Source organism: Octodon degus, unplaced genomic scaffold, assembly GCF_000260255.1.
Source record: "Octodon degus isolate 3935 unplaced genomic scaffold, OctDeg1.0 scaffold00130, whole genome shotgun sequence".
In the NCBI taxonomy this organism is placed as follows: Eukaryota; Metazoa; Chordata; class Mammalia; order Rodentia; family Octodontidae; genus Octodon; species Octodon degus.
The window spans coordinates 7,261,646-7,283,210 of NW_004524706.1; the positions used below are offsets into that span (position 1 = coordinate 7,261,646).

The window sequence follows — 21,565 nt, forward strand, 5'->3', positions numbered from 1 at the left end:
AGAAATATTATAGGCAGTCAGACAGGGCCAGGCCCTCCAGGAGACAGCCTGGAAGACAAGACACCTTGCAACTGTGAGAGAGATAGATGCTCCTGCTGTGGGCCAGACCTAAAGACCAAAGATCGAACAAACGCTGACCTCCCTGAAGATAAGCATCCAGGATTGACCATCACCTTGAGGAAGCCAGGAAGAGTCACTAATCCAACTGCTACTGGCTGGCTACCAGATAAACTCGTGTTCTATATCCATGCCCACTTGCTACGTGACTCACTTCCCCATTTGGTCCTGGATCTAATCAACGTCACCTGAGCAGTGGTGCTTGTAATCTTATTGGTTGACCATAGTCTTGCCCCACCTCATGCCCACCTAAGCAAGTTCTCATGTTCTTCACCTTAGACCTGCAAGGTTTTACTCTATAAAAGTTCCTGGAAGAGGGCCCAGGGAGATAGCTCAGTAGAATAAGTACTTGGCTGGCAAGAGCAGGATCCTGAGTTCAATCTCTGGTACCACACAAAAAAGAAAAAAAAAAAAAAAGTTCCTGGAAGACACAGCTTCCAGGGGACAACCTGCTGGGTACCCCCTTCTGTCCCTCTCAGACAGAAGCTTTCTTTCCTCCAATAAATATTCTGCTCTTAACTTCCATTTGTTCCTAAAATTTATTCTTCGTTTTTAAAGAGCACGAACTTGTCCCAGCTACCTTTCAGGTTGGGAGTTTCATTTCCCCTATATCAGTGTGAGTATGCAGATGGCCAAAGGACAGCGTGGGAGGGGACAGGGGCTGAGTCTAGAGGAGTCCTGCATTCCAAATGGGGCTGTTGGAGAAGGCTGTCCCATGTGACCTTGGGCAATACCCCAAGGAGAGCAAGACAGGGGTGTACACTGTAACCCTAGCACTTAGGAGACTGAGGCAGGAAGGCCACACATTTAAGGCCAGCCTGGAGTACACAGTAGGACATTATCTCAAAACAACCCAAAGGAGAAGGGAGTGCAGTCAGGTGGATCTGGGAGCCGTATGGATATCTGAGAGCAGAGCCTGTGGGCAGAGGGCCAAGGCCCTGCAGGGGGACTGTGCCTTCTTCAAGGAGAGGCATACTGGTGTGGCCAGGGAAGGGAGCATATGTGGAGCCAGGTCTGAGAGATGGATGGACTCTGGGGCTGGGATGGGGGGTTTGTGTGGGGTATACCAGAAGACCCTGGCCTTCACACAGCCCTGGAAGTCATCAGAGGAGTCAAGCCACAAGCCACAGGGTGGCCTCAGCTGCCCTGAGTTCAAAGGCGCAGGGGCCACATGAGAAGAGGCTGGTAGGCAGAGATGGAGGGGACCAGGGAGGGCTCAGCCCAGGCAGCAGGGGGGTGTGAGCAGGGCAGAGACTCTGGGTGTCCGCTGAAGACAGAGCTGATGAGATCTGCCAGCAGATGGGATGAGGGCCGTCAGGGGCAATGTGGGGCTTTTGGCCTTTAGACCTGGAGACCTGCATTGCTCTTTTCTGAGGCTGAGAAGATTAGGAGATATACATGTTTCAGAGGGCAGCAGGCATCAGTGGTGTGCTTTGGCTGTGTCTATTTGGGATGCCTCTGGGACACTGGCTTTTGACATCCACATTTAGACATCAGGCCTGGGCCAGAGACGTCACTGAAGCAGCTGTGAGTGGAGGCTAATAGCTCTTTGCTCAGTGCCCCAAGCACTGGGCTGTGTCCTGCTGCAGCCTCTTTCCTAGCCTTCCTCTGCATCCCTACATGGGAGTCCCCACAGGACACCGATGTAGTGCACATGGCAGTGTCAGGAACACCCATACTTCTGGTCACTTTCTGTACTGGGCCAGATACTTCCGCCCTGAGGCCTGGAGATCCCCTAGCCTGGCAGTCATTAACCCAGTCCAGTGTGAAGGCCAAACATAGAGACAGCTTGTCTCCAAAAACAAAACAAAACAATATTTATTTATTCTTTTGGAGACAGGGTCTCTCTATGCAGTTCAGGCTCGCCTTAAGCTCACTTTGTAGTCCAGGCTGGTCTCAAACTCGCAGTGATCCTCCTGCCTCAGCCTCCTGAGTGGTAGGATTATAGGAGTGTGGCCCACACCCACACACTTATTATTAAAACAGCCTTATCCAGAATCAAACCTAACTAATCAGGTTGGCACTAGAGATAAAACCCATCTGGGCTCCTCAGGATTCGCTGGTAAGAAAGAGACCTGTTTGGACTGGACACACTTCCTGCCTCCGCCTCCAAGTGCTGGGATCACAGGATCCCAGCTACACCTCATGTACCGCTACACCTCATTTGTATTTGCATCAGCTGATTTCCGGACCTGATTTTTTCCTACCTGCTTTCCCCAGAAAGGATGGAAGAAGGTAGGGTCTTGAGTTTTGCACAAAACCACAAAAATTCAGTGTTTCCTAAATTATATGTTCCAAGGCCCTTGGCCTTAGCTGTATGTAGTAGTTAGCTTTGTGTCCCTGAGATTAACTACCTATGAGAGCTACTTAAGAAGAGGTTCAAGGGCTGGCCAAATAGCTCAGTGGATTAAATCACTTGCTTAGGTGGATGTAGGGGCCAGGAGTTCAATCCCCTGCCCTGCCCCTGGGGTGCGCTGAGACAGCAATTGAGACTGGGTGTGGTGCCTGTAATCCCAGGGTGTGGCGCCTGTAATCCCAGCACTTGGGAGGCTGTAAACAGGAAGATCACCTTGGATCTACACAATGAGACCTTGTACACCCTGTCCTAAAATAAAATAAAATAAGGAAGAAGAAGAGGTTCATTTACCTCACAGCTTTGAAAGTTTAAGGCCCAAGATTAAGTGGTGGCAGGGACAGGGGTGCTGACTTGGCCTCAGGCATGGGTGTGGGTGGTGGCAGGATATGGCAGAAGCACACAGAGGAGTGTATGGTCACGCCTCTAACAGAAGCCACGAGAAGGAGCCCCTTCCTGTCAACATTCCAGGACCTCCCACCTCCTGGCCCAAAGTGAGATGCCACTGTTGCCCAGTAGAACGACCGTGTAGACCAAGCCTTCCCTCCTGAGACAGCCTGTCCTGTCTTCCCAGGGAGACAAGCTGAACTCAAACCTTTCCAGCACAGAAGCTTTGTTAGTCCTCTCCTGTAGGCCAGGGACTAGGAGAGGGCCCAGGGGACAGAGACACCCTTGTGGAAATTAATTTCTGCTTTGTATCTCAGAAAGCACCAGTCTGTCAGGCTTCTAAACTGGGGTTCACCTATGGAAATCTGCCTGCTTAAGCAAAATCCCCTCTTCATACCTTCTAATGAGATTCCTGAGCCCTGCCCAGATCAGTTAAACCATAATTCCGTAATTTCTGAATCTGGGCAGGGGTGTGTGTGTGTGTGTGTGTGTGTGTGTGTGTGTGTGTTGAGACAGGATCTCCTTATGCAGTTCAGGCTGGCCTTGAACTCAGTGTAACCCAGGTTGGCCTTAAATTTGCAGTGATCCTCCTGCCTCTGCCTTCCCAGTGCTGGGGTCATAAGATGGGTGCCACCAGGCCAGATGGGCACTGGCACTGTTTGAAAGCATCGGAATCTCTATACTGAATAGATAGAACAAAATCCACATATTGCTGCTGCCCCGTCAGTGCCACTGCCCTGAGCATGGGCTTCTGAAACAACATCTGACCTCGGCACTCGCAGCGCACAGCCTCCGTGCTTCCTGCTGGCTACGGGCTGAGCTGGACTGCGTCGCCCGGCACCGAGATGCTCACTTTGCATCCAGCCTCCTCCCACGAACGACATGAGTGGGGAGGACTGACTGCTTCACACTATCCAGGCACTGCCTGCTTTGTGGGTGTGGTGTCACTCACTTCACACTGGCTGAGAGGACAGCATGCCTTGGCCATTTCCTCACCTGTGGAAGAAGGACAAGGCCAGCCGGGGCAGTGTCTGGTACACTTACTGTCTGCTAGCAGCAGCCATTACTGCATCCTCCCCATTTTATAGGTGTGAAAGTTGAAGTTCAAAGAGGTTAAGGAATGCACATGCTTAAGGCTGCAACTCATGAATAAGGGCCTGGTACCCAAGTCTGGCTTTAGTACCCAGACTCACTGACCCTCACTCATTGCTGAGGGCTGGACGCCCATCTCACTGCCTGTGTTCAGGGCAACAGAGTCTGTGTTACCTCCATCTCTGCCAGGCCTGGGAGTATTTGCTGGATCTTCTGGGAGCTGAACCCAAGACCAGCCTGGGACTGGCTCGAGCCTCCTCAGATCATCCTGATAGGACATCCAGTTGGGGCCCTGGATCCTGCTTCTGAGTCAACAGAATGGTGACTTGTGACACTCACAGCACCAGCCCAGAAGATATCACATCTCTTCAGTTTATTTATTCCAATAAAGATTTACTGCACAGGGATGATGGGCCTGGCACCACACTTGGTGCTGGGTACAGAGCGGAAGGTGGGTCAGGTGTGCTCCTGGGCCTCATGGTGCTTGCCATCTAGTGGGTGGGGGCAGTTGACCAGGAGCAAGCACATGAGTGGTTGGCAAGCACAGTGGCAAGCTCCTGGAGAACTGAGGACTGGAGGAAACAGTGGGGACCTGGGAGATCTAGTTACTTTGCAAGTGTAGTGGTCAGGGAAGGGCCCTGGGGACAAACACTGAGCCGAGGCCTCAGGGTTCAGAGACCTGAGCCACAGACAGAGCTGGGAGGAGCATTCTTCCAGTGAACAGCAGATTGAGGAGCAAGATTGGAAGGCTGAGGAAGTGAAGGCACGCTGTGGGAGCAGGAGGGGTGGTGCAAGTTTGGGCCTGGAAGGAAATGAGGCTTGAAGTAGGGTTGGGAACAAAAGCAGAAGAGTAACAGAGGAAGGGTTCTAAGTAAGGGTGGCTATGGTGTGATCCGCGTGCTTCAGGTTCTCTGTGGTTTTTAGGAACCAGCAGACAAAGCAAGAGGCAAAGCTAGGAGAGCTTGCAGAGGCTGGGACAGTGGTCTGGGGGAACAGAGATGCAGTCAGGGCAGCACGGTGGCTGTGGACTTCCAAGACGATGGACTGCTGAGATTTTTACGTAGGATCTACTGGAAGGTTCTAGAAGAACTGAATCTTTATTGTTGGCAACCTGTGATGGGATGGGGAAAATCAGGGTACCAGGAAGGTTTGAGAACAGAAACAGAAACGAAGCCCCCATCCATGGGGTTGAACACACAGTCACATTTCTGACAGTTCTCAGGAGAATAAACCTGAGACCAACCAAATGCTGACAGTGCTGTGCCATTTCCAACTCTTGTCAGTGCTGTCAGCAGACAGCTTCAGAGCAGGGTACCCACAGCATGGGAATACATTTCCCACAGCCTTACTGGGCTCTCAGGCTAGGAGGTCACCAAACTGCAGGACCGCAGGGCACTCTGGGATCCTGGGAGTAGCTGGAGAGCAAGGGGCAGGGGAGGGACACGGACTGTCCTCTTCCTGTCCTGAGTGTGCGCCTTCATGAGAAAAGGGAGACTGGTCTTTGCCTTCTGTCATTTCTTCTCCCAACTCCTAGAATCCTGCATGGCTGTGCTGCCCCCTTTGCCTCCCACTCAGGACAGCCTCTGCTCTAATCCACTCTCTGCAGCGAGGCCTTTTTGCCTTGTGGCTGCCCATCTCAGATGGATCCACAGGACAGCAAGCTGATCCAACTGGCTCTTCTTGCTAAGAAATGAAAGGTGTACTTACCTTTTAATCCTTTCCCAAGCACCTTGCCTTTTAAAGAACTTTCTGGATCACTCAAATCACTTCTACCCTCTGCCCCACTTCTTCGGAAGGACACTGTGGCCCGAGGTTTTGGCAAACTCTTACTTTTGTGCCCCTGGTGCCTCCTGGTAGCCTCTGAGGGTGGCTCCCACCCAAGGCTGTGGATCCCAGAGCCTTGGGTCAGAGACATGGAAAATATTTCCTAACCAGTGTGACATGAGCACTAGTGAGCCGTCAGCTGGGGAACCCCGAAGCCTCGGGCTTAGTGTGCATAGCCAGATGGAGGTGGTCCTGGGGGAAACACCCCGTGCCAGGGTGCTCAGAGGCACTGGGCAAGAGGCAGGGGCAGGTCTTCTGATGAGCACAGAAATGTTTCTGCACTTTTTCAACTAATGTGGCAACCCTGAACGTCGTCATTCCAGTCACTGCTGTTTCACTGGGAAGGGACACCAGGCCCTTTGTTCTTCCAGTAGAGGAGAATGGCCTAAGGCAGAGCTGTGGAATGAAACGGCTTCTGAGCAGAGCCAGTGTGCAGCCTCTGGGTCCCGGATCCCAGGCCTTGACCCTCTGTGTGACCTTGAAGGCCCCAGCCGCCTCTGATTGTTCTTCCTCCTGCCCCTCCTCACAGTTATTTTTGTCCAGCATGACAGCCCTTGGCTGTGGCAGCAGTCTAGGCTCTGCAAGCCGATGCAAACCAGGCAGCTCAGGCGTCTGGTGCTGAATCCCAAGAGGATGGTCTCACTGCGCACCCCATGGGGCAGGACCACCCTCAGGGAAGATGGTGACTGCCTGAGGCAGGGAGCCCGGCGCTTGCTTGTTCCTGGCTCCAGCCTGACAGTGCTGTTATGGCCTGGCAGTCATGAAGGCGTCCTGTCACAGAGCCCTGTGCTTGCTTGCTCAGAAACCTTCTGGCCTCCCTGGTGAAGCCAGGTACGGGCAGGGGCCTGCTGGTCTACAGGAGGGTGGGTGTCCTCACCAGCAGGACAGCTGCTCAAGCGGGGGCCCCCAGCCTCCACGCTTGGCTGCAGCGGAGAATGGGCCTGTCCTGTGCCTCACCATGATGGAGTGGCAGGGTGCTCGAGAAAACTGTGGGTGGCTCTTGCTCAGCTGTCTCCAGGATAGCAGGCAGCTTGCCTCCAGCCACAGCATCCTTCTACTCTACAGCTTCCACCTCAGACCCAAGATCCAAGTGTTCTGGGTGGGACAGGGGTCTGGGCAGGGTCCTTAGGGGCTCACAAGGCACTGTGACTCACTGCACTGGTGAGAAATGAGACCAGATCTTTGGGATCAGAACAATTCTAGGGGAGAGGGCCAGGAAGACAGACTGTGTCAGCAGAGAGGAGGAAGGGACCTCTGATGGGTAGACCTCTGTAGAGCAAAAGCAGAAAAGGCAGTGGCAAATTTTAGAGCTTCCTTGCCCCTGGGGGTAGGGTGGGGAGCTCAGAGAGCACCAATTTCAGTGATTTCAGGGGCCCAGGAGCGGCAGAGCACAGCCGCTGGAGGCCTCCCAGCTGGTGCTGCAGAAGGCCTAGAGACTGGGACAGCCACAGTAGCTGGGCTCCTCACAGCACCAGAGGCTGTGGAGGAGGAAGACCGCAATGGTGGAAGGAGGTGGCTGCTCCTGGCAGCCCTGCTGCTGGGGGCCACATGGAGAGGGGCAGCTGGCCTTTCCATGGGGCGGGCCCTATGGGTGGAAGATGCGCCCCGACTGGGTAGCACACTCCTCCGTGTGGGCGTGATGGAGCCAGAGGCTCTGCGCAGGGGTGCGGTTCGGAGGGCTGGGATGGGGTAAGCGAGAGGGGAGGCACTAGGGACTACAGGGCTGGCAACTCTTCCCAGAATGGTGAGCTGGCTGCTCAGGGCTGGCAGCCCTGGGCAGCTATGGAAGAAGGACCAGGGCCATGAAGGCAAAGCCAGGGGGCTGGTGGGTATGGGCGAAGGCTCCATCTCAGCTGCGTAGCTGTTGAGGTGGGAGAGAAGGCGAATCCGGACAGGATCTGCACGGCTGCTGGGCCCTTCCAGGACCCCCAGGTACCTGATGACCTCTGTGAGGCATTCCCGGAAACCAATGCTCCGGAAGTCAATTGCGAGGGATCGGGCATCCAAGAATCCTGCAAAGTAAGGCACCATGAGGGCACGCTAAGCTGGGAGAAGCAAAGGGTCTGGGCCAGATGTAATCTGTGTTCTGGACCTTCCACTCCCTCCCTTAGTGACTCTGGCAGTGTCCCTGCCCTCTCTGAGGCCCAGTCTTCCCAGGTGTAAAATGGGAATAAAAATTCCTAACTGGGATGGACAGAGGACAATGAATTGTGAGGATCAAATGAATTCACTAAACTATGAACTTGGAACCATAAAAAATATATGGCCCTCATCCCCCCTTTGGAAGCAGGGGAAAATGTGGTACAATAGGAGGCAATGTATTAACAGAAGCAGCAGTGCCCTCTTTACTTACTGAGCACTTTCCGTGCACTACCTCACTTGCCCCTCACAGCTCTGTGCAGCATGTGTTATCTTCTCCTTACTTCATAGCTAAGTAAGCTGAGGTATAGAGCGATGTGGAGGCTTGTCTGCAGCCTGACCTCAAGTTAAGTGGCAGGGCCAGGATTTGAACCCACCTTCCCAGGACCTCATGCTTCACTGCTATGCAGCCCTACTGACTCCAAGAGACTTCCAAGCTCTTGTGGCTACTGTTACCACCTCCCTTCCCCGAGGCTGAGCCAATCGGCAGGTGGGGTTTCTACTCCTGCACACACATAGCCTGTCTGCCCCTGGTTCCAAAGCCAGCCTGGTAAGCAAGACTGCTCACTGGTCCTTAGCTGCTGCTATCAGGCCAGCACTGTCTTTGGCCTGCTGTTGTGAGGGAACAGATGGCCATCACATAGGCACTGACAGACACTGCCTCTGCATACCTGCTCCTCTCTGGACTGCATCTGGGCAAACAGGCCCAGGCAGCATGGCCTCAGGACTATGGCAGCAAAAACTGGTCCCAGGTTCAAAGCTGAGGTCCCCCAAAAGGACAGCTGTATTTGGAGTCAGGCCAACTTCGAGAGCAGACCTGACCTTGCTGTGTACTTAGCTGTGCTACTTGCATAAATCTCTTTGCTTTTCAGTGTTTGCTACTTACTTATTTTTTGTAGTGCAGACTTCACCTGGGACATATGCGCAGAGCTATATCCTCATCGCTACCCCTCCTTTTGAGACAGGGTCTTGCTGTGTCACTCACGGTGCCCATGAACTCACTGTGGAGCTCACTGTGGAGCTCACAAGAATTCTCCTGTGTCAGCCTCCCAAGGACTTGGATTACAAGCCTGTGCTGTCACATCCAGCTTTTGTTTCTTATTTAGAAACAGGGTCTGGTTAAATTGGTAAATTGTCCAGGATGGTCTCAAACCTTTTATCCTCCTGCTGCAGTCTACCAGGGTGCTGCTGAGTTTTTACTAAGGACTTCATTGTATTATCTAATTCAATTCTCAAAAAAAAAAAAAAATTCCTTTATCATTCCCATTTTATTTATTTATTTATTTTTTGGCTTGTTGAAACAAGGTCTCACTATGTAGTTCAGGCTGGCCTTGAACTTGTAGTGATCCTCCTGCCTCAGCCTCCTGAATGCCAGGGTTTCAGGTATTTGCACCTGAATCAGATAGTCCCATTTTAGAGATGATAAAACTGAGAAATATAGGTTAAATCATTTGTTTAAGGTCACAAACTAGTACAGCCAGGATTCAAACCTATACTTTGCACTCCTCTTAACCATGGTTTTTTTTATCTTCCCATTAGTCCCAAGTAGACAGTAATGATAAGAGCAACCTCAGTTCCAGGTTCTTGTGGGACTCAAAGGACGGAAGCATTTCAAAAGCTATAAAATGCTGCCCATACATTAATCACTGCTTTTAATAGGGCAACCATAAATTTCATTTGCAATATGTGCCCCTCTAGATGCTTAGACCCAGAACTCTCCTTAGCTAGCAATGTGCTCCTTTGGCAGGTTTCATTAGAGTGAGCTACATTAAAATTATCAGATAGGTTTGTCAAACTGCAGATGCCTAAACTCCAAGCCAGACCCACTGCCTCAGAACCTTGGGTGGGAGGGGTTGGTGGCCACAACTCTGCCTGCCCCCAGCGATACAGCTATATGCTAAGGCTTGAGAAATACCAGGTTGGGCCTCTCAAACTGCAAATGTCCTTTTCCATGGTAGAAAACTGTTTTGGAGATTATAAGGGTGATCAAAAATACAGTGAAATCTGCGTATGGTGGCACATGCCTGTAAGCCCAAACTTGGGAGGCTGAAGCAGGAGGATCGTTGTGAGTCTGATACCAGCCTGGGCTACAAAGTGAGTTCAAGGCCAACCTGAACTACATAGTGAGACCCTGTCTCAAAAAGACTCCCACTTCAAAAAAGAAGACCAGTGAGGTTTCTGAGTATGGTGGCACATGCTTATAATCCTAGAGGCAGGAGATCAAGATCACTGTGAGTTTGAGGCTGGCCTGCACTATATAGCAAGACCCTATCTCAAAACAAAAACCTATGAAGTTGAATTTTTGTTTGTTTGCTTTTTGAGGGAGGGCCTTGCCTATGTAGTTCAGGCTGACCTTGAACCCACAGTGATCCTCCTGCCTCAGTCTCATGAGTGCTGAGATTCCAGGCGTGTGCCAACACACCCAATTTGAAATAGAAATTTTAAAAGTTTATTATAATGAAGGACACAAGGCCATTAATCTCTCTCAAAATACTCCCCCTTACTTCAAACACATTCATCCCATTATTCTTGACACTTTCTGAGCTAGTTATGGAAGATTTTGGTGTTTTCATAAGGTATGAGTAAAAAAAATATATAATGATTGTGGCTGTCTTGTGCCATCTAATGGAAAGGCAGGCCCACAGAAATGGGATGCTGCATCTTTATCCATCTACCTTGCTAACAAGATCTGGCACCGTGTGACGTTGGGGTTTCCAGCAAGGTCAAAATGAGCATGAAAGACGAGTGGTTTGTATCATTTCAGAACACTCAGACAAACAGGACAACACAACTCAAAATACCAAAAAAGACTTCTAGAACTGTTTTGGAAAGTGTCAAGTGCTGGTGCACAACTGTGATCCCAGCACGTTGGAGGCTGAGGCAGGAAGATTGCAGCAAGTTTGAGGCCAGCCTAGGCTAGGTAGGGAGTTCAAGGCCAGTCTAAACTATACAGAGACCCTGTCACTGACCCTGAAAAAGTCGCAGCAGTACATCTCTATGGCCATGAGCTGTGAAACTTTCAAGATGCCCCAACTATAAAATCATCAAACACATGGAGAAGCTTTAAGACAGATTTTTGCATTTGTCTGGAAGTCTTTTTAAGCTCATAATTCTATGGTTTTATTGCAAATTTTTATTTATTATTGTTATTATCATAATTATTATTATTATTTTGAGACAGGGTCTTACTCTGTGGTGTAGGCTAGCCTTGAGCTTGTTTATGTACCCTAGGCTTTCCTCAAACTCAAGTTGCTTCTTCTGCCTCAGCCTCCCAGATGCTAGGATTATAGGCATGTGCTACCACACCTGGCCACAATTTTATGATTTTAATGAATAGACTAGTTTAAAATAATGGAATGAGGCCTGGTGTGGTGGTGCATACCTGCAATCCCAGCAACTAGGAGGGTGAGGCAGGAGTGATCAGTTGGCAAGGCAACTATGAGTTCGGGGCCAGCCTGGGCTACAGAGTGAACTCAAGGCCACCTGGACTATGCAGCGAGACTCTTGTCTCAAAAAAAAAGGATGGATGACATGTGACATTGCTTTCTAGTACAGTCCTGACACCTGCCTTGAGCATGACATATCCTCTAGCTCTGCCCTGGACACAGTAGTACAGATGTCTAGGCCAATGGGTAGAAACGCCAAAGAAATATCAGTGGCTGAAAATGCTGGGCAGGTCCCACCTTGGGTCCACACAGGATATGGGCTGGGACTCCAGTGAGAATGAGCTCAGTCAGGCTATTTCTTATGAGGCCCTGGGTAGCACATGGAGCAGTCTGTCCCATAGAAGTCAGTCTGCGACTGGGAGGAGTTGAGTGGAGGGAGGATTAGGGCCAGGGTCACACTCAAAGTGGAGCCTGCAAGCAGAGAGAGCTTGACAAACATTCACCTAGACCCACTTCCAGCCCCTGGAGACTGTGAGCTCCTGCAGGGCAGGGACCACGTGGGCCTTGTTCACTCCTAGATCCCCGGGCCCCGCCTTGAGATGTTTATTGTATAAGTGACTCCCAAGCGAGAGCAGCACTCGTACCTGACCCACCGGTGGCGTGGAGCATTTTCAAGTGATCCACAGTCATCTGCAGGACCTCGGCTTTCTCCAGCTTGGACGAGCCCTGTGGGTACAGAGGCGGAGTGTACAGCCTCTAGCTCCTCCCACCACCTGACCTGGATTCTCACCTGCCTCCCGCTTGCTCAACAGCTCCAGACCTGAAGCTGCTCTCTGCTTCTCATCTCGGTCCACCTGTCCACTGCACATCTGAGCTTCCTCTCAAAACTTTTCTGTGTTTTCCTTTAGGTTTGCCTCTTCCTCCTCCTTTAAAACAGTGCAGCCCAGCGAGTGTTGGCCCCTTTCCTTGCTCTGTGTGCTCTCCCTGGAGGGTCTTGTCTACACCTGTGGCTTCAGCCCCCAACACCCAGTTGCTTCCTGGACCAGCTCCCTTGGGACTCCAACTCCAGCCTCAGCCTGCCCAGGACCCAGCTCCACATCTCAGCCCCAAGCACATGCTTTTTCTTTGTCTTTCTCAAGTAATACTTTCCATGCAAGTCCCTGAGGGTGAACAACAGGCCTTGTCCATGGCTGACAGTGAAAGGATTTCAGTAAACATCTGTGGAATGATTGACTTGTTCTCCCCAGTCTAAGGGAAGACAGACAACCAGGACCCTGGAAGCCCAGGGTCAGAATCCTTGAAGTTGTCTGCTTCAACCATTTGACTCTTCAGTGCAGTCTCCCCACCCTCACATATTTAATGACAGAGTGCCCACTCCCTGAGCAGCCTGTTCCACTTTTAAGTAGTTCAGGAAACACCAGGAGACATGCCACACAGTCCCGGGCACTAATAGTGTTCTGCTAGTTACTAGTAATGGTCTAGTAGTTTATAGTACTTCTGTCTCTGTGTTTCATTTTCCTTTTCTGCAATGGCAGAGTCTCTATATTATAGGTCTATATTTAGGATTCAACTCAGATGGATACAAGTCAAGCCTGAGACACCTAGGTATGAATTTCCATTCCCCTTGTCCCCTGGCCAGCAACATAAATGTTCATAAACGTTCAAGGTACCTCAGCAGCCACTGCCCACCAATAAGAGAAACTATGAGAAACAAGCCATATCTGTCACCCACTCAGACCTGCCTCTGGCACAGCTGGCAATACCTGCTTCTCAAAGGCAGTGGGCACCAAGTGCCGCAATTCAGAAAGGCTGCTGTTGATGCGGTCTCGGCGCCGTTTCTCTATGATCTGAAAAACAATGACAAAAAGTTATACAAAGGCACTTCGTCAGCTTCCAGTGTGCCCTCCTAACACTGACTTGCATTTTCTCATACTACATTTTTTTATGAGGGACAAAAATCTGTTCATACTGTAGGGAAAAAGAAACTGAGGCTCAGAGAGGGACAAGAAATGTGCTAAAGGTCACACAGCAACAAAGTACAGAGCCAGAAGCGCTCAGATCTCTGAGGGTAGACAACAGACCTCGTCCATGGCTGACAGTGAAAGGATTTCAGTAAACATCTGTGGAATGATTGACTTGTCTTGGTCTTTAGGGAGTAGGGATGCTATTCAAAATGCTCAGCCACTGGTACAGCTGGGCACATCCAATCAGACCACAACCATAGTGCCAGCATGTGCCCGGGAGACCCCACTGGGCCAGGGTTACCCTTCAGCTGTGGGTCTGAGAGCCCTAGCCTCTCCGGATGCAGAGGCCTCATTAACACCACCACCTCCCCTCCCACTGTTGGTAGCAGAATGCTGCTTCAGGGCGACTGCTAGCTGCTGGGTCTCTGGATTCAGTGTGTGAGGGGGAAAGGTGAGGCTGGATAAAATGTACAGTAGCACTCAGCTGGGTGTGGTAGCACAGGCTGTAGTGCCAGAACTCTGGGAGGCTGAGGTGGAAGGATCAAAAGTTTGAACTCAGTTTGAGCAGTTGTTTTTTTTCCCCCCAGAACAGGGGATTGAACTCAGGCCCTTGCTCTTGCCAGTCCAGCACTTATTCTACGGAGCCATCTCTCTGGCCCCAGTTTGACCAGTTTAATGACTTAATGAGACTGTCTCAAAATAAAAAAAAAAAAAAAAAAAAAAAAAAGTAAAGCGCTAGAGGTGGGGCAGGAGAGATAGCTCAGTAGAATAAGTGCCTGACTGGCAAGAGCAAGGTCCTGAGTTCAATCCCTGGTACACCACCCCACTCCCTCCAAAAAAAAAAAAAAGTGCTAGAGGTGTAGCTCAGTGTGAAGGTTCTGGGTTCAATCCCTAGCACAGTTCAAAAAGCAAAGCAAGGGCCAGCCTGATAGCTCAGTGGACTAAAGCACCTGCTTAGGCAGAGTGCAGCAGCTGGGGTTTGATCCCCAGTCTGCCATGCAGGCCGCCCCCACGGGGCAAGCTGAGACAATGATTGAGACTGGGCGTGGTGGCGTGGGCCTGTAATCCCAGCACTTGGGAGGCTGAAAACAGGAGAATCACTACGAGTCTGATCTATGTAGTGAGACCCTGTAGACACTGTAGACCCTGTACCAAATACAGAAGGAAAAAAAAAAAAAAAAGCAAAGCAAAAGATGGAGAGAAGCAATGAGCCTCATTCATCTGCCTCCTCTTCCTTAGACCAAAAGAAAGTTCTGGATTGAGAGAGAAGACAAAAGGGGGAGGACAGCAACAAAATAAGGCTATTGTGTGTTGGGTTTTGCCCAGAGAGCATTGTTTCAGCTTTGGATGGGTTCGATTATTACTCTACTTACACCAAAGAGAATCAAGCCTCAGACTGGTTACCCCGTCATCCAGCCATTGGTAGAGTCAGGATTCGAACCCAGGAAGGAAGGTAGCCTGGGGTGACACTTCTGATCAGGTTTGAGTCAGGTCCCAGGGAACTCAGGGCAGACCTGACTTGGACTTTTCAAATACTCACCCCTCTGCGTTTCTTCCTGGCTTGCATCTGCGAAGGGCTGGGAATGGACAGCGGCCTGGCCATCTGGCTGGAGAGGAAGGGAAAGGCTGGTTTCTCAGAGCTGGTACTACCTCCCTGGTTTAGGATAACCTGGGAGGCTGGGCTGTGGGAGGCATAGTTCAGCAGCCCACAAGCTGGAGGGCCACGGCGGGTGTGGGAGGGGCACCTGCTCCCACCTTCTCCCTGGTCCCCTTTTTTCGCGGGCCACTCCCTCCCATCACAGCCTCTCGGCGCCCCCAGTTTGCGCCCGGACCTGACCTCCTGCTCGCCTCACCCCTGCCCCGCGCGGCTGTAGCTACAGTCGGGCGACCGCTAAACGCTGTGCGCGGCCCTGGGCTCCTGCAACCCGATCCGGGGGGCGGGCGGTGGAGGGCAAGGGCCGGGCCGGCCTGGCGGCTTGGGTTTCATAGGGAGCCGCCGGGAAGGAGCGTGGAAAGAGCAGATGCTGCCTCTTCCCACGGGCCGACGCGCCGCCCTCTCCCTCTCCCTCGGCCCCGCCGGCCTGCAGCTGCCGTCTCCTCCCACGCGGCGCTGCGGGGGCGCGCGGGCGGCATCTGGGTCACAGGCCCCTCTCACACGCTCTGAGACCTGCTCTGGCCTCCCAGAAGGCCAGGCTGGTAACCCTGGCCGCCCCTCTGCATGTTAGCTCCCACCCAGGCGCGCCACTACGGAGAAGAGGCTCAGCCTGGGGTTTCCTGCCCAGATTTTGACCAAAATAATCGGTAGCTCGACTGCTGGTCCCTTCAAGGGGTGTTTGTTCCAGAGGCTTCCTCAGAACGGAGAGGTTCGCCAGGTAGCCGTAAGGTGCTCTTCTGGAGCCCAACTCTTGGGAAACCCCGTTTAGCCCAAGGGCCAGGCTCTCTGGATGCTCAGCTCCAACCACTGGACAAGATGCCAAGGGGCACGCATCTAAACAGGAACTCATGACCTTGCCTTTAACCCAGCTCCTGGATGCCCTGGATTCCCTACCTTAGGGAAGGGACCCCAACATCCAGGGAAGCAAGGCAGAACCCTGGCATTGTCTTTGATTCTTCCTGTTCTCACCTTCACCACATCAAAAACTGGCCATGTCTATATTACTTTTCTTGTCTGCCCTCTTAATATCGCTAACCCCTTTCATGGCCATACTTCTGTTATCTCTCACCTAACACACTGCAACAGCCCGCTATTAGGTCCCTCTGCAGGCATGGTCATTTAAATGCAAATCAAACCTTGTCAATCTTTTTTTTTTTTTAATTAATTAATTAATTAATTTAGTGTGTGTGTGGCCAGCTCAGCCCACCAGGGGGCGGGGCTGGCTGGCATGTGGTGCTGGGGGATTGAACCGCGGTCCCTGTGCTTTGCTTGGCTTAGCTTGTTCTAAGTAGGTGCTTTAGACCACTGAGCCATCTCACCAGCCCCAAACCTTGTCATTCTTAAAACTTCTCAGTGGCTTCGCAGTATGTTTAGGTCACCATCCTTCAATGATGCCAAAGACATCTCAGATCCACCGCATACACCAACCTGTAAGTGTATCACTTTCCTGTAGCTCTTCATACTGCTCCCTCCCAACGCCCCAGATCTCAACTGTAAGGTCCCTTCCTTTGGGAGCTGACATCTACCATCCTACTAGATGTTCCATGCTCAAGACTCTCCTAGCCTTCTGTATTCACTACATTTATGTGTTTGTTATTTTGTATTCATATGATTATTTGATTAGTGCCTATTTCTCCAAGAAATCCATAGAAATCATGAGGCCATGAACCATGTCCATTTCATTCACTACTGTAGCCCCAGTCCCCAGCAAGTGCATGGGGCATGGCAGAGCCATGGTAGGTTGCTGCCACTCTTGCCTTTGGCCATCACTGAAGAAGACAGGTGTAAACCCTAAAAAAATCTACGTTCTAGACTTTTGTGGATTGGGGCATATGTGGCTCACCAGGAGGTCTCATAGGGAGCTTATATGTGTGTCTTCTTTGCATTTGAGGTTAGATCCTTTTCACTAGCATCTCAAGGAGAGAAGGTTGTAGGAGAGACCAGATTGCATTTGTTAGTTCCTTCTCCTGTGCTCTGGGTTTGTATGGCCATATCTAGAAAAGGCTATCTTCAACCCAAACATCTGGACAAGCAGAGCTGGTAAAAAACCTGAGAAAGTTCCTGGGAGGCAAGGCCCAGTGAGCTACATCCCAGAGCTCCGACAGTCAGATCTTGAGATCTGTAGGGCAGCTTGTTTACAAAGCTCCCCTGGTTCACTGGGGACAAGCCCCAAGAGCCAAGGCACACGAAGAAACATGGCCTTTGTTTCCTGTTGCTGGATAAAGCTCCTCTCCGGGTGTTGGGTTATCCGTGTGGACGTCACTGCTCTCAGCCTGATCCCTCCCTGGGGACTATTTGTCAGAGGAGAGGCTGACGTGTCCATTTCAGAGCAAAGCACTCTGCTCTCCCTTCTTCAGACTCCTGGGCAGTTTTTCTCTGCAGTAGCATCTCCTTCTGCCTTACATCTCATGGGCAACTCCATACTTTTCTTGGTACCATTATGGGTTTTTCTCACCTTTGAGACTTAAAAGGTCCCATTTCACATACAAGGGTGCTGAGGCATAGGGAGCTAATGCAGTTTGCCTGGCCCATGCAGTTGCTAAGGAGCAAAGCCAGCATGGGAGTCTATGTCTTCTGGCTCCCAGTTCAGCATTGTTTGCCCTCCTAAGTCCTACTTTCAGCCTATCTGAATAGTCTTCCAGTCCCCTTCTCCTCAAAGCTCCTAGCCCGAGCTCACTCAAGCCTGTGATCTGGCCCTGACCTTGGGAGGAGGGGTGGGGTCCTGACAGTCTGAAAGTAAGGCAGATTTTCTTGGACCTGAAAGGATCTAGTGACCACCAAGTCCTATTCCATTGGCCTCTGTCAGGCCCCCAGACAGAATTCCAGAGCAGTCTGTGAGGGTGGCATGGCTTTCTAGATGGTCTGGCAGCCAACCCTGAATATCTACAATGCTGACTCCACCTGGAAACTCCCTCATGGATAACTTGGTCAGTGAGTGACCCCACTCATTTGGCATCAACCAAAGGTAGGATCTAAATGTTCTAACTGAACAAATCTCAAAGGGCACAGAGCCCACGTGTGAAATGAGAACATGCAGAGAGGGGAAGGGACTTGCCCCAGGCCAAATGACAGAAGCCCACAGAAGTAGAGCCAGAGCTACTGCCTTTTCACCCAGTGATCCTGCTGGCGTACTCCAAATATTTATTATCTCATCATGTGTATCCCATAGGTGGTACTTCATGTTTCAGACAACACTTCTATATCTATTTGTCTCATTCACTCCATATGGGCCTGAAAGGAATTACTTGGACCATTTCGTTTTCAGGAAAAATGATCATTATATAGGTAGGGTAACAAATAAGAGTTAAGAATGTACCCAGTTGGCCAGATGTGGTGGCACAAGCCTGTAATCCCAGCACTTAGGAAGCTGAGGCAGGAGGATCACCATGAGTTTAAGGCCAGCCTGAACTACACAGCAAGACCCTGTCTAAAACAAACAAACAAACAAACAAACAAACAAACAAACATCCAGTTAGTCCAGTCTTCAGGACTCCAGTTTTTTCATTACAGCCTGCTCTCTCAAAGCACCGGGTATGTGCCCCTTTCCCCACCACACATACTCATGACTCCTTAGAAAGCAGCATGTATTGGAAATTACCTCCAGCCACATACTTTATGGACATATAACATCAAAGACTCACCCTGGGAGGTGGGTGTTTACACCCCCATTTTGTAGGGAAAGAAACTGAGGCTCAAGGGCCAGCCAAATAGCTCAGTGGATTAAAGTGCCTGCAAGTAGGCACAGAGGCTAGGAGTTCCATCCCTGAGCCTGTCATGCTGGCCCTGCCCCCAGGGCAAGCTGAGATGGCAATTGAGACTGGGCGTGGTGGCGCGCACCTGTAGCTCTTGGGAGGCTGAAAACAGCAGGATCACTGAGTCTGATCTAATAGCGAGACCCTGAATACCCTGTAGACCCTTCCCTAAAAAAATACAAAAAAAAAAAAAAAAAAGGGTTCAGAGTCTCAGAAAGAGGTATAAAATTGCTTGCACAAATAAACAGTAGAGAGAGCCCAGCACATCTGTCTGACATGGAGAGCAACCACGTACATTAAATCATCTTGGAAACACTCAGACACCGACCCAGAGTTTTGCATGTGACAGGTGCTCAACAGAGTCAGGCTCTGTAGATGGGTAAAGGAGAGGCTGTACTGTGTTTGGACCCAAGTGTATGGTGTAGGGGAGACCAAGTTCAGACAGGAGCTCTCTATTCATGATTCTCAGGGATGAGGCATGATGCTAGAGCCATGCAGACATCCCTAGTGACAAAGGAACACAGCCTGCTCTTGCTCTCATGTTTCCCAGTATGGGCATTTGCGCACTGCCTCTGCCCCCACAGTGGCTGGTTGCCCCCACCCTATGGCCCTTGTCACTGTTTATGTGGCTTTCTTTGTACACAAAGCTCTTTTTTCTCTGGGAGCTCCCTGAGGGCAGAGGCTGAGCAGGATACATCTGGGTGCTGATGGCAGCTCGGGGTCTGGGCCACAGCAGGCATCGCTCAGCAGTCCCTGAATTGAAGCATTTATGTCTGGGGGTGGGGAGGGCCCTTTGGGGAGAGCTACAAAGAGGCATCTATGAGGCAGCCTCTGCCAGATGTCCAGCTGCTTGCTCCCTTCTGAGGGGTCTGTTCTTTTAAGAACAGTCTCTAAAAATGCAGTGTCTTAAAACAGCAAAATGCTGTAGAGGGAAAAGCTGTGCACTGACCCCTGATGTCTTATTCATAGGGGTGACACCTTCAGCAAACTCTCACTACCACATTGGCTGTGCCGGGCCTCCTCTCACTCAGGCGCCCTTGCAGCCCCATCAGGCTCTCTCTCCATTCTACCAGTCTCTGTGTGACTTGAGAGTCACTGCCAAGGCTGCAAACTGGCAGATGACAGACTTCAGCTCTGGTCAATTTAGTCATCTGGCATTGATTTTGTGTCTTTGGTCTACGAGGGCAGATGATGCTGAACTTGAGACCTCCTTCACACCACCACGTGGTTCTGGCACCTTCCGTGCTAGTGGGCCCAGGCTCAGAGACTTCTTTCCTCAAAGGCAGTTTTTGCTAAACAATTTTGAAAAAAAAGCCTAACTCCTGGGCTGGGGAGATATCTCAGTGGCATCAGAGTCTGCCTCACAAGTGCAAGATTATGACTTCAATCCCCGGTACCACAAAAATAAATAAATAAAAAAAATAAATAAATAGGCCTAACTCCTGTCAGGTGTGGTGGTGCACTATGGTAAACCCAGCACTCAGGAGGCTGAGGCAAGAGAATTGCTCTGAGTCTGAGGCCAGCCTGGGCTATACAGCTGAGTTCAAGGCCAGCCTCCTAAACTATGTGGCACATGGTGAGACCCTGCCTGAAAAAAAAAAAAAAAGGTTGATCTAGTGATAGGATATTATATTATACACCTCTAAATCTAATGTACAAGATGTATTAGGAATACCTATTGTCCTATTCTCTATGACGAGCTACAAATAATTGTTAGTTGTTGACAACTTTCTTGGAATTTATTTATTTATTGTGCTGGTGATCAAAACCAGGGCCCTGTGCAAGTCCCACACATGCTCAGTGGCAAGCACTCTACCACTGAGCTATATCCCCAGAGAGGATCTGTGATTGGGCCAGGAGCTCCTGATCTGAGAAGACTGCAGGCCATTGTGATCATAAAGTGCCCCTTGAGGACATCCTAAGAATGAATCAAATCCCCTTCCAACTCTGTTCTGGAGAGTTAGATTTGAATGAAGCATGAGAGATAAGGCACATTTCCCTTCTTATACCCATCCTTTTATGTTTTACTGACAAGGAGACAGACTCAGAATCCAATGGCTCAAGTCTCCATGGTGGTAGAGTACTTGTCTAATGTGTGTGAGGTCTTGGGTTCCATCCTCAGCACCAGAAAGGAGGAGGAATAAGAGGAGAAAAAAGAAGAAAAGAAAGAGAAGAATGGAAGGCTGGTTACACAGGGAGTTGGTGGCACAAGTCAGGCTGGAATCCACAATTGCAGTCAGATTCCCAGTCAGTCCCTGACACTCATAAAGTATGTTCTAAGCGACACCACATGCCGCACCAGCCCGGCCCCTAGGCGCACTGAGTCAGCAACAGAGACTGCACACGTGTAACCCCTCACCAGGGAGGCTGAAAACAGGAAGATCACTATGAGTCCAAGTTGTGTAGTGTACCAAACACATAAAAACAAACAAACAAAAGTATGTGCTAAGCCCTTGACAAATGTTCTTTCATTTGGTTTCCCTAATGCTATAAGGAAGTCAGTTCTACTATTTATACCCATTTGGCAGATGAGAAAATTGCAGCGTGGCGTTCACAGAGCTAGGGCCGTAGCAGAACTGTACTAGCCCAGTTTGTTGTACAGGCTTGAAGGAGGCTGGAATATTTACCAAGAGCTGAAGGACACTGGTGACAGTTGTTCTGGAAGATAGTGTACTGGAATTGGAGTCTAGGTCCTTGCAAGTCAATATTGATTTTAGTCCCAAACCTTACTTCCAAAGTCCAATTTGCTGGAAAGAGGAAAAGATTCCTTTCCTGGGCTGGAGAGATGGCTCAGTGGTCTAGAGCACCTACTTGGAACAAGCTTGGCAAGGCATCAGGGACCGCGGTTCAATCCCCCAGCACCACATGCCAGCCAGCCCCGCCCCCTGGTGGGCTGA

At 50.6% G+C, this 21,565-nt stretch overlaps 1 protein-coding gene across 4 annotated transcripts in view; it reads right to left on the reverse strand.

Moving 5' to 3' along the window:
• Window positions 1-4,312: 4,312 nt before the first annotated feature.
• Window positions 4,313-21,565, reverse strand: part of Heyl (hes related family bHLH transcription factor with YRPW motif-like) — an 18,014-nt gene continuing 761 nt past the window's right edge. Inside the window, exons 1-5 of one of the 4 annotated variants that reach the window (XM_023701081.1) lie at window positions 15,116-15,284; window positions 14,803-14,865; window positions 13,062-13,145; window positions 11,943-12,024; window positions 4,313-7,785 (exon numbers count right to left, since the gene is read on the reverse strand). In XM_023701081.1, the coding sequence (XP_023556849.1) occupies window positions 7,115-7,785; window positions 11,943-12,024; window positions 13,062-13,145; window positions 14,803-14,865 (900 nt within the window). In that variant the 5' untranslated portion in view covers window positions 15,116-15,284 and the 3' untranslated portion in view covers window positions 4,313-7,114. Of the gene's footprint in view, window positions 7,786-11,942; window positions 12,025-13,061; window positions 13,146-14,802; window positions 14,870-15,115; window positions 15,285-21,565 lie in introns of those variants that run through there. The other 3 variants (XM_023701080.1, XM_023701079.1, XM_004641108.2) reach the window with 3 other exon arrangements.